Here is a 14,532-nt window from a genome sequence, read left to right on the forward strand (position 1 = left end):
CGGGAGGATTCTGGGGGGAAATGGAACTCCGAAAGCCGCCGCGCGCCAACGCTGCGCTCCTCAATAGCTAGCTGTTGTATTGCGTACCTTGCACGGTTCACGAGAGAGAGGCCGCCCTCACATACTGGGCCGAATTGGTCTTGCTCTTGGGCTTTTTAGGTCCATCATAAGTAAGGCCCGACTTGTGATTGGAGTCTTGTTCTCTCATCGTGGGCTGAATTGGGCTGAACATGAGCACACTGGATTAATTTGGCAAATATTAAATTTGTTCATACAAAATTCATGCGTTCCAAAGCAGTCCAAACTGCTTACCTTTTGCTTTATTGAAAAAAAAATGCAATGCTTGGCGTTTTGGCCTGACAACAGCGAGAAATGTGTTCATATATTTACAGGGTGAAGATGGCTTCACAAATGACAATGGTTACAAGTTTACAACACAGCTCCCTATGACCATTTTAATCTCTTGTTCCGGAACGAATGCCATCTATCTCTAAAAGCTACAAAGCCGCTTCCTATGATTCCATCAAGCACTACACAAGATTTCTCCCTTTTCATTTTTTGGATTATTTACCCTATGCGTGTGACCCTTTATCTTGTACAGGTACAGCTACAGACCACCACGTAGCTTTCTCAGTTCTTTTAGCCGCGTTCGAGCACGTTCAAGGCTGGGTTTGTTGTGCGAGAGACCGTGCCAGGCCTCTGCCTGCCTCCGGCTCACCGTTCCAAGCCTCGCCAGCCCGTCGCGGAGAGATGCCAAGCTCACAATCGGCACGGTGGTGGGACGCCCATGAGCACACTGCCAGGGGAACAAAAGCAAAGAAAACATCACTAAGCAGTACGCACCAACGGAGCTTCCATCAGTAAATCATAAGGTAACAGCAGGAATAAAATCTGGAGATTGTAGCACCAATCTACCTGGAAGCATAGAGATGTTGCTTTCAGTTCTTCGATAATCAGAGAGCACTCAGACGGTAGCAGAGGATCACCGAACATGATCGCACCTACGGTCAACAAAGAACAGACATTTTTGAATCGGGAGCAAATCGGATTTCTGAAACAAAAAGAAAGCAATAGAAAGTTACCTCTGCAAGCTTTGAAATTGAGGATGCGGATAACTGCTGGAGGGATAGCTGATGACCCATCAGTATCATCAAGCTGGACAAAATAGCAATGCATAAACTCAGAGATCAAAATAACAAACCATTTTCCTGCAGTTCAATTTTCCTTCCCAACCAGTACCATTTTCTAAGACAGAGCACCTACATCTAGCAAGTACACTGTCAATAAAAGCATTGCACTTCCAAACAATTTGACTAATGTGGACCTAAATTAATGAGTAACGTAACTTAAATGAAGTGTGGCAGAATCAATCACCTGCTGAATAAAGTCCATAAGATCTTTTCCTGTCAGATCAGCACCCAAAATACACGGAACCTGCAGTGTACATGAAGAGCATTATGTTGCAATTTTTCTGAGATTTGTTTCACTGGATATTTCTAACACCATTAGCAAATATGAAGAGAAATAAAATAAGAAAAATACAATTGCATATCTACACCCATCCTGATAATGTTTGAGATTCAAAGAGACAGAAACCAAAAGAACTAACAATTATTAGCTAGATTACTACAGCGTAAAGGGCTACAGATAGCAAATGACAATAAAAGAGCTAATAACCCAACTCAATAGGAACAATTATCCCTTATTAAACGTTCGGTTCCTTTTTTAATTTTACTACTAGAAAAATATAATTCCTCAAGGTTTCAAATAAATAATGCTTGAAGCTTGTCTATTATTTTCTGCAAATAAATTTGGACTTCTCATGGATATGTATCAAACTAACTTTTGCCAAATAAGTAAGCATATAGCCACTCATCTTTTCGTTTATGCTTATACTTATAAGCCAAAATTTTGAATTTTAAAACTTAAATTTGAAGTTGATTTTGAGGTTTTCCCATCATAATTTATTTTCCAGCATTTGTTTCTAGATCACTAAAAACATATATAAAAAAAAGTTTACCCATAAATATTTTTAATTGTTAATAAGCCATTTAGCTTATGCTTATAATCAACACAAGTACAGATCAGCAAGACAGATTGCAGAGGGAAATACGATCAGCACTCTGCACTCGGCGGGTACTGCAAAGAAGTTGAATATATATGGATCGTGGAAATTGTTACTCACAGCAGCAAGAGTAACAAGGCGTGATTGTCTCCTCAGAACATTCATGTTCCTGAAAGATGTAAAATAAATGATATGTACTAATTATAAACTATTACATACAAAGGGAATAAACATCTGTTGCTACTTCACAATATGTAGAGAATAATGGACCTTGCCAACCAAAACATCATAACATGTTATTGCCAAATGTTTGAACAAATTCATGATGACCTTCTGAACAGACTAGTCTAATGTTAAGAAGATGAAGGGTATTATACTATGATGAACACTAACTTGATTGCAAAATCAACAGTAGCAGTAGGCTCAGATTGTCTTAACTACAGAAGACAATAGGTTCATATGAGCATAACTAGAAGATGTGCAAGAAAACCTTGATAAAATAACACCTGAAGCTAAGCAAACAAAAGAATACACTTGCATTCACATTATAGTCAAGCACCTACTTTTTGAATGATTCAGAGCAATCGCTAGAATTGTTGATGATCCAACCCCATTTTTGGATCTGTTGCATATACTTTTGGAACAATTGAAATCCAGTCTCAGGGAGAAACTGACAAATAAACGGAGGATAAAATGTCAAACAACACATATTAGTGCTAGTTTCCAGAAAAGATATCTTAGTCCTAATATATTGCATATATTATATTAAGCTATTATTAACACAGAGAAGAAGATTCCAAATGCTAGAAACTGACGTACTAAGTCCTCCTCGGAATCCAAGTAAGTGATCCCTCTGCCATCGTCTGATAAAACCTGCAAACCAGAAGGCAATGAATACGAAAGGGAAAACAATATTGAGAACATTTCAGGTCAATTGGAGATGAACCTTTCGGCGGAGTTCCTCCAAACGTATCCTTTCATCAGCTGCATGCTGTAAAACAGTAAAAAGGGGCATAATTTGCTAAATTTCTTTCAGAAAGAACTTTTTGTCACCATATGCACAGTTACACACTGCCGACTTCATAGTACATGAACAAAAGAAATGCAATCTTCATGTTTCAGGAAAGAGACAAAATCCAAAAAGTTTCTGGTATTGGCCATATATTTCGAAACATTTTTATGTGCTCAAGCATCATATACCTAAAGGTTAAACATCTCTTTAAGTAGTCAATTAAAAACAGTAAGAAAGAAGTCACATGCCAGGTCTCCATTGTTAAATGCTACAAGCAATTCAACGAAATTCATTTCCACAACATTACTACACCAAATTAAAATATATAGATGGCCAAATAATAAATTTGCTTTTCTACAAATGGCATTACTTGACTACGGACCTGATCAACAAGGAGTAGTACTTCCCCAGATATCACGGGAATAAATTTCTTATCCAGCTGCAACAAAACTCTTGCCTCCTCAAAGCAATTTTTATCGATACATTCAGGAACTAGAACACTACATGAGAGATGTAAGGGCCCAGAAGAAATGCTAAGTACATCATCATAGCGTTCAAAAGGCCCATGTTGCAACTCCAAAACCTACACAGGGATATAAAACCATAAGCATAGAGAATACTAGTAAATAGTGATTAAACTCTTTAACACATGCTCAACTGTATGCTGGTCAGAGTTGTTGCGCCATTTAGTTATTTCATCTGAAGCAGTAGAAACATCAAGTTCACCAGAAAATTTCTCTTCACATATTTTCACATTTCCCTTCAAGCTAAGCAAATGGCAAAAGCAAGTGTATAGTCACACGTTCAAAGAAACTTTTAAAAGTGTAAGACATTGTCAGTATTATAGGCAACAAACAAAAGAAGCATACCTGAAATTTAGGTCAGAAAACTCATTGCTACAAGTCTCAGGAATAGGCTGAGTTGCATTCATATGTGATGTACACTCCTGAGCAGGTGCAGTGTCTGCATTTAGTGTACAAGATAGAAACTTAGCACTCATAATGGTGACATATATAGGATTGCCTTGGCTGTGAGAACGGAGAAGACATACCTTCTGAGTCATTAATAGTGATATCTTTACCACCTTCTATAGTCGGTTTAGTCAGCAGTTCAGTTAATCTAGGTAATTTACTTTTGCCTTTGTAAAATGGTGGTGCAGAATGACTCCTATATCTATCTTTGGAAAGCCTGGGCATTTGACTGCATCCATACTGATCTTCAATACACTTGCTACCGTTTGCCAGTTTGGAAAAAGGTATGTTCAAATGACATCCAGTAGAACTTTTCTCAGGAGAAATATCATATGACATTTTTGCATCCTTTTTTGATTGCAGGTGTGTTTGATCCTGTTCGAAAACAAACTTGTCAACAGAACAGCATTCATAATTCAAGTAACTAGGAGATTGAGCTCTACTGTCGAAGTTATTGAGACGTTTGCTTACTTCAAAAACTATTGATGGATCCATATTAAACCTGTCTGAAGTAAATCTAGAACCACTGCCGATACTTTCATAGTTCCTATTATTTATGCTTTTGTTTGACCTTCCATGCAATTCCAATCCAACCCTTGCATGACTGTGACTGTGAGGTGTATCAACCAAAGAGAATGGATGAAAGGAATGAAGACATGTATCCTCGATGGGCCTATCTATGTAATCACTTCCACACACTGCTTGCATATCACGGAAGTTCATCTGGGCAACGGCATTATCATTCATTTGCCTTTTGCTGGACTTTTTCATGACGCTACAGAAACCCCTAGAGGTGCTAACATCTTCAGGATAGAATCCATCATTGAAGTGTGACACTTCAGGGAAAGAAATGCCAGTGATTGTTTCTGAGATTTCATCGAGTAGACATGGTTCATTCAATCTATCAAAATCAACATAGAATCCATCACGGCCTGAAACACGTGCCTCTATATTGGTTTGCTTTTGCACAAAATCACAGGTCATTCTGTCTGGTTTATTGGGATGGAGTTTAATTTCTGGACCAATTTTGATTTCTGCATCTTGCAGCAATCCAAAGTTGCCTGAATATGCGTGCCTATGGAATATATCTTCTGTCTTTTGCTTTTTACAAATAGTTGGGTTAGCACCGGAAAGATCAGAGTCTTCTAACAGGGAACCATCCTCTAACCACTGATAACTATAACTTTGAGGGGGACATATTTGTTTATGACCAAACTTCCGACCATTCTTAGCAAAATCACCTCTGTGGGATGAATCAGTGATCTGGTCATAGCAGTCACTCCATGTGGATGGCTCCATATCCAAAGAAAGGTAATTGTCTTTAGGTACTGCTGGGGCACCTGTATCAAAGTTCATGTCTGTATGGTACAAGTCAGCGACATCTTCCTTCTTCTGCACATCATGATTCCTTAAGATGTCCTGATTTGACTCTGCGAAATAACACATGTGCAAAGCTCACAAGGCAGACAAATCAAAAGATAAAGTGAATTATGTCCACCTAGTCATTGGCCATCTCTTTCCAGAGACTCACGTATTATTGTCACTAGCTTTAAGTGCAATAGAAAAGGATAATAATAATCAATAACAAAAGCATCCAATCAACAGCTTCTACACTTCAAAATTGTTCAGGAAAGACAACATCAGGCATATAAAGAATTTTCTAACCTTCTGGCAGTTGCAGTGCATGCTTCTTCCAGTAGCTTGTGATAGTTTGTTCAAAGAAATACATAACAGTTTGCCAATCCTGAAGGGTAGGGGGACCACAAAAAGGGTGAGAAATGAATGGCAAGCTACAAGGAAGCATCTCTCAGATAAAAAAGGTATAAGGAGGCGAGCTTGCTTTTAAAATAAACAAAAATAAAGGTACATATCAACATGTTTCCAAAAAAACCAAAGCCATTTTCAATTGCTTATCTTATTCAAAAAGTCCATTGTTTACACATGAAGCTTTACCAGAAAAAAGAAGGGGAACTAAAAAAGCATAAAAAATTGTTATGAATTACCTTGAATTCCACAATAGTTTGTGAAGGCTCAAAATGTAGATCATAGCTTGATCTAGGACAGCACAAGTTTAGCAGGTATGCAGGGTAGACTTCATTCTTCTGCCTCTTCCTACTCCGAACATCAATTTCCTCATTCCTTACAGAAGATTGAAAACTACATGCCAGATTATCGAGCATATTGTGAATTGGGCATTTACTGATGAATCTTGAGTTGATATCTTTGGGAAGTCAAGGATTTCTCCCAACCCAAGCTTTCAAAAAGAATGGTACATGAAACTATGAAAGTAGACAGCGAAGAACTGGATTGTAGGATACACAAGTACTGGAAATCCTACAGAAGAAAAATGTACTTTGCTGAAGCCATGTTGCCAAACTTTTGTTCCAACAACTCATGACACATAGAATAAATGTTACCTTATTACAGAATACATCTGTTGGTCTGGAGATGTACCCTGAAAGAACTAAATGCCTGTCAGAGGTAGCTATCTCATGAAGATAGCTAGAGATATTGTTCCCAAAAATGTTTGATATAAGAGGCAAAGGTGATTGTGAAGGAATCGTGTATAGCAACTCATCTTCGCTACATACATGAAGAAGATATGTCAATAGATACACTGCTCATGCAGTATTGGACAAATTAAAATGCCTAGTGTAGCACAATAGTCTACCTCTCAATATCAAAAAGCCTGAGTAAAACTTGCGGATGAATGAGTGCAACTCGCAGAGCACACTTCTTCACATGATGTAGTTCTCTTTTATGACTACAAAAATATAATGTCGAGAAAGACATTAATCAAATCATCTTTTCAGCAAAACTGCAAACTGTAACAAGTGTGTACACATGAAAAAGATAACATGATTAATGTACCTAGATTGCATTTGTTTCCTGCGTACAGGTTGATTGTAAAATAGCTCACTAACAGTAACTGCAAAGATGAAAAACATCAAAACATGTAGCTTATATAACATGAACAAATGACAAAACGTGTAAATGAAGCACACATGAGCACATGACTAGAGCACAATGTTATCTTCTCACTCTTTAAATGTAGAGTAAATTGTACCTGTGGTTCCAACTGCTTCCCTCTGCTCATCTATTCCCAGATGTGAGCATTTGGATCCCTGTATAGTTTCCAGACGAATTTAGATACACTATGCATGGATATATCAAGATTATGCTGAGTTTTAAAAACATACATCATGACTATGCTGAGATTTTAAAAACGTTAAGCATGTATCAGCACCTTTATTATCTTGCAATATGAATTTGGTAGTCCACGAGCTTTTGTCCTGACTTCAACCACAGAGATATCAGAGAGTGATGCGAGTGCTTCACCATTTAATCCGAAATTTGTGGAATTCGGTCCCTCATCAACCATGAAATTATGAAACTTGGATGTTGCTGTTATAGGATTAGAGCGTTATACATTTTTATCACATTGAAAACCAGGAAATAACTACAGATACTTCAAGTAGTGAGTACACATTGAACAAGTATTAAAAAGTATATATTTAATAAAGGGGTTTCTACAATCCTATTCCTACTCACTGACAATTAATTATTCCAACCATGACAACAGCACAGAAAAATATAGTTTGTTGAATAAACAGTGAAGAAGCACAAAAAACGAAATAGTAAATTTACGGGCTAACAGATATTAATGCAACTAGCATCTCATGAACCATGAATAAGAAATAAAAGATAGATTGTCTTGAAATCCTTATGCACATAATGATGATTTGCATAAAGCATCACTGGAAACATAGCATAGTTACTTAACACCAGCAGAAAAAACAACAGTGTTTTCATCTACCGATCATCAATTTATGCAAGTAACAATAAACATATCTGCTTTCAATATCGGTATCACAGAATGATACTGTTTTCATTATTACTTTCTAAGCTAATCATATTCTTTTTTATTTTTTTTTGTAAGATATGAATTCCATTCTGACATCTGTGAAAGCATATAAGCATCCAGAAGGTCTGCTTCATCATGTGAAGGAGCTTGCAACGATGCAACATCAGTATTTAACAAGACAAAAACAGCAGTTCTGAGTGTAGGGAGTAAAAGCAAATGTATAAATACAATGGAAGTTTTAATTTACCATATTTTTCTCCTACATGAACCAATTCATCACGAGTAATACCACAGCCTGCAATAGTTACAACAGGGAAACATGCTATTCTAAAAGCGAACACCGGTAGTTAGAAAAAAAAACACATGACACAAACATACCATCATCTTCCACTTTAACATAACATGCTCTGACATTCACTGAAATATCAATCTGAAATGAATAAAAAGGAAACTTATGACCCTGAAGATACTGCATGCAGGATTTCACCATTTTTGTATGTGAAAGTAATACCTTGCTTGCATTTGCATCAATGCTATTATATACCAGCTCCTCAACAACCCTTGATAGGTCAAACAGAATAATGCTTGAGCGCAAGGAGCTATGAACACTTTTCGGCAAGCGTTTTATTGTCTGCATTTATGCATTCTAGGGGAATAGTAAAATCAGCAATGGTTGGCACTTGGCAGTAATACATATGAAAGAAAAAAAAAAGTAAAAAAGATCACTTAAATAGGTTACTTGAAGAAGTGAACATGATGTCCACTCAAATAAGCAGCATGATCTTCAAAGTGTACTAGGTTACATAAACAAAATAAAAGTAAATCATAGTATCCTTCCACTTGCATTGATGGAGTAGCCACCATGAACCCTACAAAAACGATCAGTTTCCCCCCTCAAACACCTAACGTAGCCCATGCCCAAAAATGTCCATCCCCTTCTAAACTACATAAACTACCAGTCCAGAAGTTAAACTCAGCAGCAAGTCAGCAACTATGGGATGCAACAATCTCTAGTACGAACCTGCGTATATTCTTCGTTCTAGGTCTGTATGGCCGGGAGAAAACCCCACAATGGATTTTGTGGATACATTGGGCACCAGCATCAACTAAATTCAGAATCCACAGCCATCAGAGGCGGACGCCGACACGCCGGCTCATGAAGTGGCGTCAAGTAGGACGAGAGATAGGGGGAGAATTAATACCTCCAATTCGATCGGAGCCGAGATGATGGAGCCGGCGGAACGAGGCCGGCCGCGTCGCCCCCCTGGCTCCCCACCAACCTGCCGTGCGCGCGAGGAGGCCGCGCAGCGGAGAAGGGCAGGGGAGGTAGGGTGGGGACAGGGAAAGGGGGAGGACGAGGAGGCCGCCCCACGTCAACGCGGTGCCTCCGTGTTGTTCGCCGGCGGCGCGCGCGAGGAGGCGGGGGGATGGCCGCCGAAGGGGAGAGAGAGAGAGATGGGCGGGCAAATGAACCTTGGAGAGGGGAGACTGGAGTGGTCGCCCGCCGCCTCGTCGACGAGAAGGCATTTTTCTCCCCATCTTTTTATTTTCAGAAAAAAGCCCAGCTTTTCTCCCGAGAAAATGGGCCGTAAATAATGGGCTGGATTCCGGCCCACCCGAGCAAAGGCACATTCACAGACAATAGCTTCCCATCCATCCCATCAAAATGCTCATCTTCAACCCCACAAATGTTTATTTTTTTCCTCCTCGCGATGGCACAGATATGGTTTTCCACAAAGCCATGCTCACTAATATGTTTTGAATATTTTACATATAGCGTCATAAACTAAATGTGTGATGGCTACTAGTTGTGATACGATTTTGAAATATGTCAACATTTTGATGCTATGAATTTACGCTTTGCAACAGTTTTATACATACTATTTTTCATGCGTACAATCTTAATATTTATCGGTTTGCTCGCATAGGAGTAGTTTACATAGTTACTCGTAACAGGATGAAACACGTTAACTTGTACGTTGGTCCTTTTTTTTTATTCACGTACCATTACATTTTTTAGTTAGTTGGTATCTCGGATAAAAAATTCGACCAGATTTTCAACGGGTTTGAGTAAAACTCTATAGTACATGTTTATATTTGAAACTCACTTGCAGATCCACCAATTAAAGTGTTTTCTATTTCATATTTAAACTCCTCGGCAAACAGCACAAGTATTATATATGTAAGATATATAATTTTCTCAATACTATGCTTATACAGCACAGCAAAAAGCATATAACGTGTACAGGACTACGATCAGGTTACAGCTCGAATCACCGATAAAACGGTAGTAGCAAGCAAACTGCAATGAAGCACGCTACCTCTGAACCAGTAAGCAGCTTTACAGCACAGAATCCACTGAGCATAAAGATTAGATGCACGGCTGCACTGAACTGTTCTTTCTCAACCAAAAGATAAAAAGTTTGGTGGCCAGATGGCCCAGATCAGATTAGCAAACGCTACATCTTATATCAAGTTATCAACATGAGGCACAGCCGACAGAATTCAGGCAAACGTACATGCTGACACCAATTAGCATGTCATTAGCTCCACACCCAAAACACACTAGTAGAAATTTTGCTACGTCCAAATACATGATCAAGCATTTCATAAATAGAAATAAACTAAAGCTCAAACATCACTCTGATGATACCCATTTGCTATCCAGATGGTGAGGGTGTCTACTGTTTGCACTATGAAAACTGAGCTGCATCAGAAAACCGAGCTCTCCCAGATATCAGAAGGCAAAGAACCAAGGCCACAATTCTCTGCATTCTCAGTCAAACGAGTAACTGATAACCAAGCTTCTACTTGTTAGATTTCCGAAGTAACAGTATTGTCAAATCAGTTTAGCCATTGGTGCTTCAAGCAATCTGCAGCCGTCGGTCTGTTTTCTGGAGTAAAATCTAGAATTGAACGAAGAAAATCAGCGAAACTGTGGGCGTCAGGTTCAGTGAAATTGTATCTCTGAACGAGTACACGTTCTAGAGGCCAGAACTTCAGCCTTCTGATCCTTTTTAAATCTCCATGCCGATCAAAGTAATCCTTTGAACGATTACCTGAACTAGCAATCTGAAACACAACAGCAGGATTAGAGAAAACTTAATACATCAAGATTCAGTACAGAGGGAACTTGTCAAACCTTCTTAGGCATCTTTCCAAGGGTTTCCATCATCTGAGCCAAGTGATCCTACAAAGGAGATAGAATATGATCAGGTGATGGATTGACTATAATACACATACCAGTAAATTTTATAGCCAAGTAAGAAGTACTGAAGTTAACTGATTAGTTAGTTCATGTGCATCAATGTGTCAGACTATCATCTAACGTAGGCACAATATTTCACTTAAACAGAGCAATCATGCAGGCAATACATATGTTTTAGCTGCAATTACTTTTCATAAGGCAAGGATCATAGTACTTTATATGCAGCAGTGTAGTATCTGGCGAGAGGAATTCAGTCAGTTATATTTTCTTTTCATAAGTATGAATTTAACACAATCAGAACAGAGGACATTTTCAAACTGTTTTTCCTTTAGCACAATAAAAGCACAGTCAATTTGTGCCAGTATATTATGTTAACATGCAGTTTCCACTGCAGAAGAGTCCTATACTGACTGGTGCCTTTTATGGATGCCAAAATGAATGCAACTTTGCAGGATGATAAAAAATGTTTTTCCTTCAGTATAATAGCAGCAGAGATCAAATTGTGCCAGTATTTATGTTATGATGCAGTTTAAACTGCACAACAGCCCTACACTGTCTGGTACCTTTTATGTGAAACGCTCTATAGGTTCATCACTTTTCATTGGAAATGGATGCCAAAATGAAAGTGACTTTTTCAATATGATAAAAACTGCTCAAATAGCAACATCACATGATGTCCTTCAACTGCCGCAGATTCACATGAAAGTTCATTTGAATAGTACGAGTAAGAGAGTGGACCCATTCACTTCTTATTTCATTTTCCTAAAGATTCAGTAGTGAGGTTGGTGCTTGTCAGGTTGGGTGCATCTATCATGATAGCAGCTTGCACATTTGTTTGATGAAGTGGCCCAAGACACTACACAGATACTTTTAAAAGCATTTTGTTAATCTTTAGTGTGTTGAATGTTGCAAGGGATTATGTAGCATAGTGATGTGTATTTGCATGCCCAGACAAGCAGGAATATACTGATACATGACTTTGGGAAATATTGAAATAATCTAGCATAAGCAAAACCATGCTAAAATGAACAGCATAAATCGCAGTTTCTTACCTCATCTTCACTACAGCCCTGACATATATTGGGAGCAAACAGCACTTCACCGGTTGCAAGCTCAAAGGCCATGCAAGCAAATGACCACATATCAGCAGAATATGAGTAACTGGCACCAATGATAACCTCAGGAGCTCTGTACTGTCTTGTCTGTATTTCACCAGCAAGCTGCTGACTTCCCCAGCAGGCATTCCCAAAATCAACAATCTTGCACTTCAAGCTAATACCATCCAGGCTCCTCTCCTTCTCCATCTCTGCTGCAACTCCACCAAGAGACACCCTCCTCTGTGAAATCTTTGCAACAGCTCGTCTTGCCCGCATCTTAAGCATCTTTTCACTGAAACTAATTACTGACCCGCTGTACTGGTTGCTCACAGCTCTCTCAAGAATCGGTGTGAACCCAGAGCGCACTGGGTCCTTCGATGGGTTTATTGTTGACACAAGAAGAACATTCTCCGGCTTCAAATCCGTGTGGATGATGCCAAGCTCTCTGTGCAAGTAATCAAGACCGACCAACACTGATCGGCAAATTTCCTTGACTCTGTTCAGACCAATGCCCTTATTCCGGTTGTACCGTATCAATCTTAGCAAGCTGTCACCAAGGAACTCGGTGACCAGGCAAACATGCTGTCCGTTTGGGCCAGCATGCTTGAAATGGTCCAGCAATTGCACGACGTTCTTGGAATTCGTTGGGTCGCCTTTGGCTATTGCCGACAATAGCTCTATCTCGTGGAGTGCCGCTTGTGCGTAATCCCTCGCGCTCTTCTGAATCTTGAGCGCGACAAATCTCTGCAAAATTTGGATTCGCAATACTCAAATTAAGAACTCATAATGTATTGGCTGCACATAAAAAGGCTATGTTTCTGATGGTAAAAATAACATTTTTTTGTACGAAATCGAAATATTACGCGTACGGTTGAAACAAGACAAGCAATTTCGATGTATGAAAATTTTCTCTTTTTTTTTCTCATCATAAGAAAACAGATGGCTGCAAAGTTTTTTCCCTGAAATATGTACCTAAGAAGAAGAGAAATCAGGCGCAAATCAATCGATGGAACAGGAGAAAGGAGACAACAGTTTCAGATACAAGCAAAGCTTCCAAGTTCCAACTACCTCCACCGAATTTTCCAAAATCTAAAAGCAACCGAAGTTACCGAACCAACCGAGAATCAAGTGGGCAAAATCACCCAAAGAACAGGCAAAGAGGAGGAAAAAAAAAAGCAAGAGAAAGAGACGGAAAGCACGAGAGGAGAAAGGGACGCGAGAGAGGGCGTACGCTGAGGAGGGTGTCGTACGCGAGCCAGACGGTGGAGAAGTTCCCCCACCCGAGCTTCCGCTGCGCGACGAACCTCCCGCCGGCGAACCGGTCGCCGGGCCTGGCGGCGTGGTAGCCTCCCTTCCGGTACCCCTCCACCCCCTCGTCCTCGTCCTCCCCCTCCGACCCCGACGAGCAGTAGCCGTTCCCGAGAAACGCCATCGACCAACCTACTACCTCCTCCACCGGATTTGAACCCCCTTCTCCGGCGGCGGCGAGGAGGACGAGGAGGAGGAGAGCAACAGGGAGGGAGGCTAGGCTGGGCTTGCCTTTTTAAACGTGGGGGATTCGCCAATCGCGATATCACCACCACCCGCTGGATCGGGGGAAGAAAAGAAGAGAAGAGAGAGGTGACCGTTCTTCCGCCACCGCCACCTCACCTCACCTCCGGTGTGGTTAATGCTAATCACAGCGCAATTAGGAATTGATTGGATGCTAATTACCTCCCTAATCACTCCACGTATAATCAATCCGCGGCAGCTTTTTTATCTGGAAGGTGTGCGGGGTTGTTTAGACGGGGCTAAACTTTTTAGCTCCATGTCACATCGGATGTTTGGACACTAATTTGAAGTATTAAATATAGACTAATAAAAAAACTAATTTTATAAATAAGTGCTAATTCGCTAGACGAATTTTTTAAACCTAATTAATCCATGATTAGAGCATGTTTATTGTAGCATTACATAGGCTAATCATGGATTAATTAGGCTTATTAGATCCGTCTCCCAAATTAGTCCAAGATTATATATGAATTTTTTATAGACTATGTTTACTATTTATAATAAACGTTTAAACATTTGATAGGAGAAGAAACTAAAAATAAATTCTTGTTCCAAACACCACCAGTGTTCAATTTAAATTACTACCTTGTTTCACCGACGTGTGGCGGTGTGGGTCCGCTGATCACGAGGGCCACTCGTCAGCGGCGCGCTAATCAACTCTTTTTTTTTCTGATGAGATTTTTATGATTTTCGTATTGATTGTGTGATACTAGCTATATTTGAAAGTCCAAACTATGAGAAGTTTATATATAATATCTCCGTC

At 39.6% G+C, this 14,532-nt stretch overlaps 2 protein-coding genes across 7 annotated transcripts; both read right to left on the reverse strand.

Annotated features, from left to right (window-relative positions):
- Positions 1-195: 195 nt before the first annotated feature.
- On the reverse strand, positions 196-9,392 carry LOC102717648 (DNA mismatch repair protein MLH3). 6 transcript variants are annotated; one of them, XR_005812421.1, is made up of 25 exons: positions 8,425-9,392; positions 8,292-8,343; positions 8,161-8,208; positions 7,296-7,453; positions 7,116-7,173; positions 6,920-6,977; positions 6,720-6,812; positions 6,466-6,631; positions 6,367-6,382; positions 6,052-6,269; positions 5,714-5,792; positions 4,520-5,478; positions 4,129-4,423; positions 3,947-4,040; positions 3,736-3,844; positions 3,460-3,660; positions 3,012-3,056; positions 2,885-2,938; positions 2,629-2,735; positions 2,186-2,234; positions 1,375-1,434; positions 1,083-1,155; positions 916-1,001; positions 313-796; positions 196-224 (listed from the first exon to the last, which is right to left on the reverse strand). XR_005812421.1 is itself a non-coding variant. In XM_040527421.1 (25 exons), the coding sequence occupies exons 2-25, from the start codon at positions 8,548-8,550 to the stop codon at positions 608-610; spliced, it is 3,393 nt and encodes a 1,130-aa protein (XP_040383355.1). In that variant the 5' UTR covers positions 8,551-8,559; positions 9,116-9,392; the 3' UTR covers positions 245-607. The 6 variants fall into 6 exon arrangements, 5 of the variants coding, with proteins under 5 accessions (XP_040383355.1, XP_040383353.1, XP_040383352.1 ...); XM_040527421.1 differs by lacking the exon at positions 196-224 and having other exon boundaries at positions 245-796; positions 8,425-8,559; positions 9,116-9,392; XM_040527419.1 differs by lacking the exon at positions 196-224 and having other exon boundaries at positions 245-796; positions 8,425-9,019; positions 9,116-9,392.
- Positions 9,393-10,158: 766 nt separating this feature from the next.
- LOC102701579 (SRSF protein kinase 1) lies at positions 10,159-13,653 on the reverse strand. Its single transcript, XM_006661452.2, has 4 exons — positions 13,450-13,653; positions 12,174-12,962; positions 11,056-11,103; positions 10,159-10,985 (listed from the first exon to the last, which is right to left on the reverse strand). Exons 1-4 carry the CDS (start codon positions 13,648-13,650, stop codon positions 10,758-10,760), a joined length of 1,266 nt encoding a protein of 421 aa, XP_006661515.1. The 5' UTR covers positions 13,651-13,653; the 3' UTR covers positions 10,159-10,757.
- Between the last annotated feature and the right edge of the window lie 879 nt (positions 13,654-14,532).

This window comes from Oryza brachyantha, chromosome 9 (assembly GCF_000231095.2).
Source record: "Oryza brachyantha chromosome 9, ObraRS2, whole genome shotgun sequence".
In the NCBI taxonomy this organism is placed as follows: Eukaryota; Viridiplantae; Streptophyta; class Magnoliopsida; order Poales; family Poaceae; genus Oryza; species Oryza brachyantha.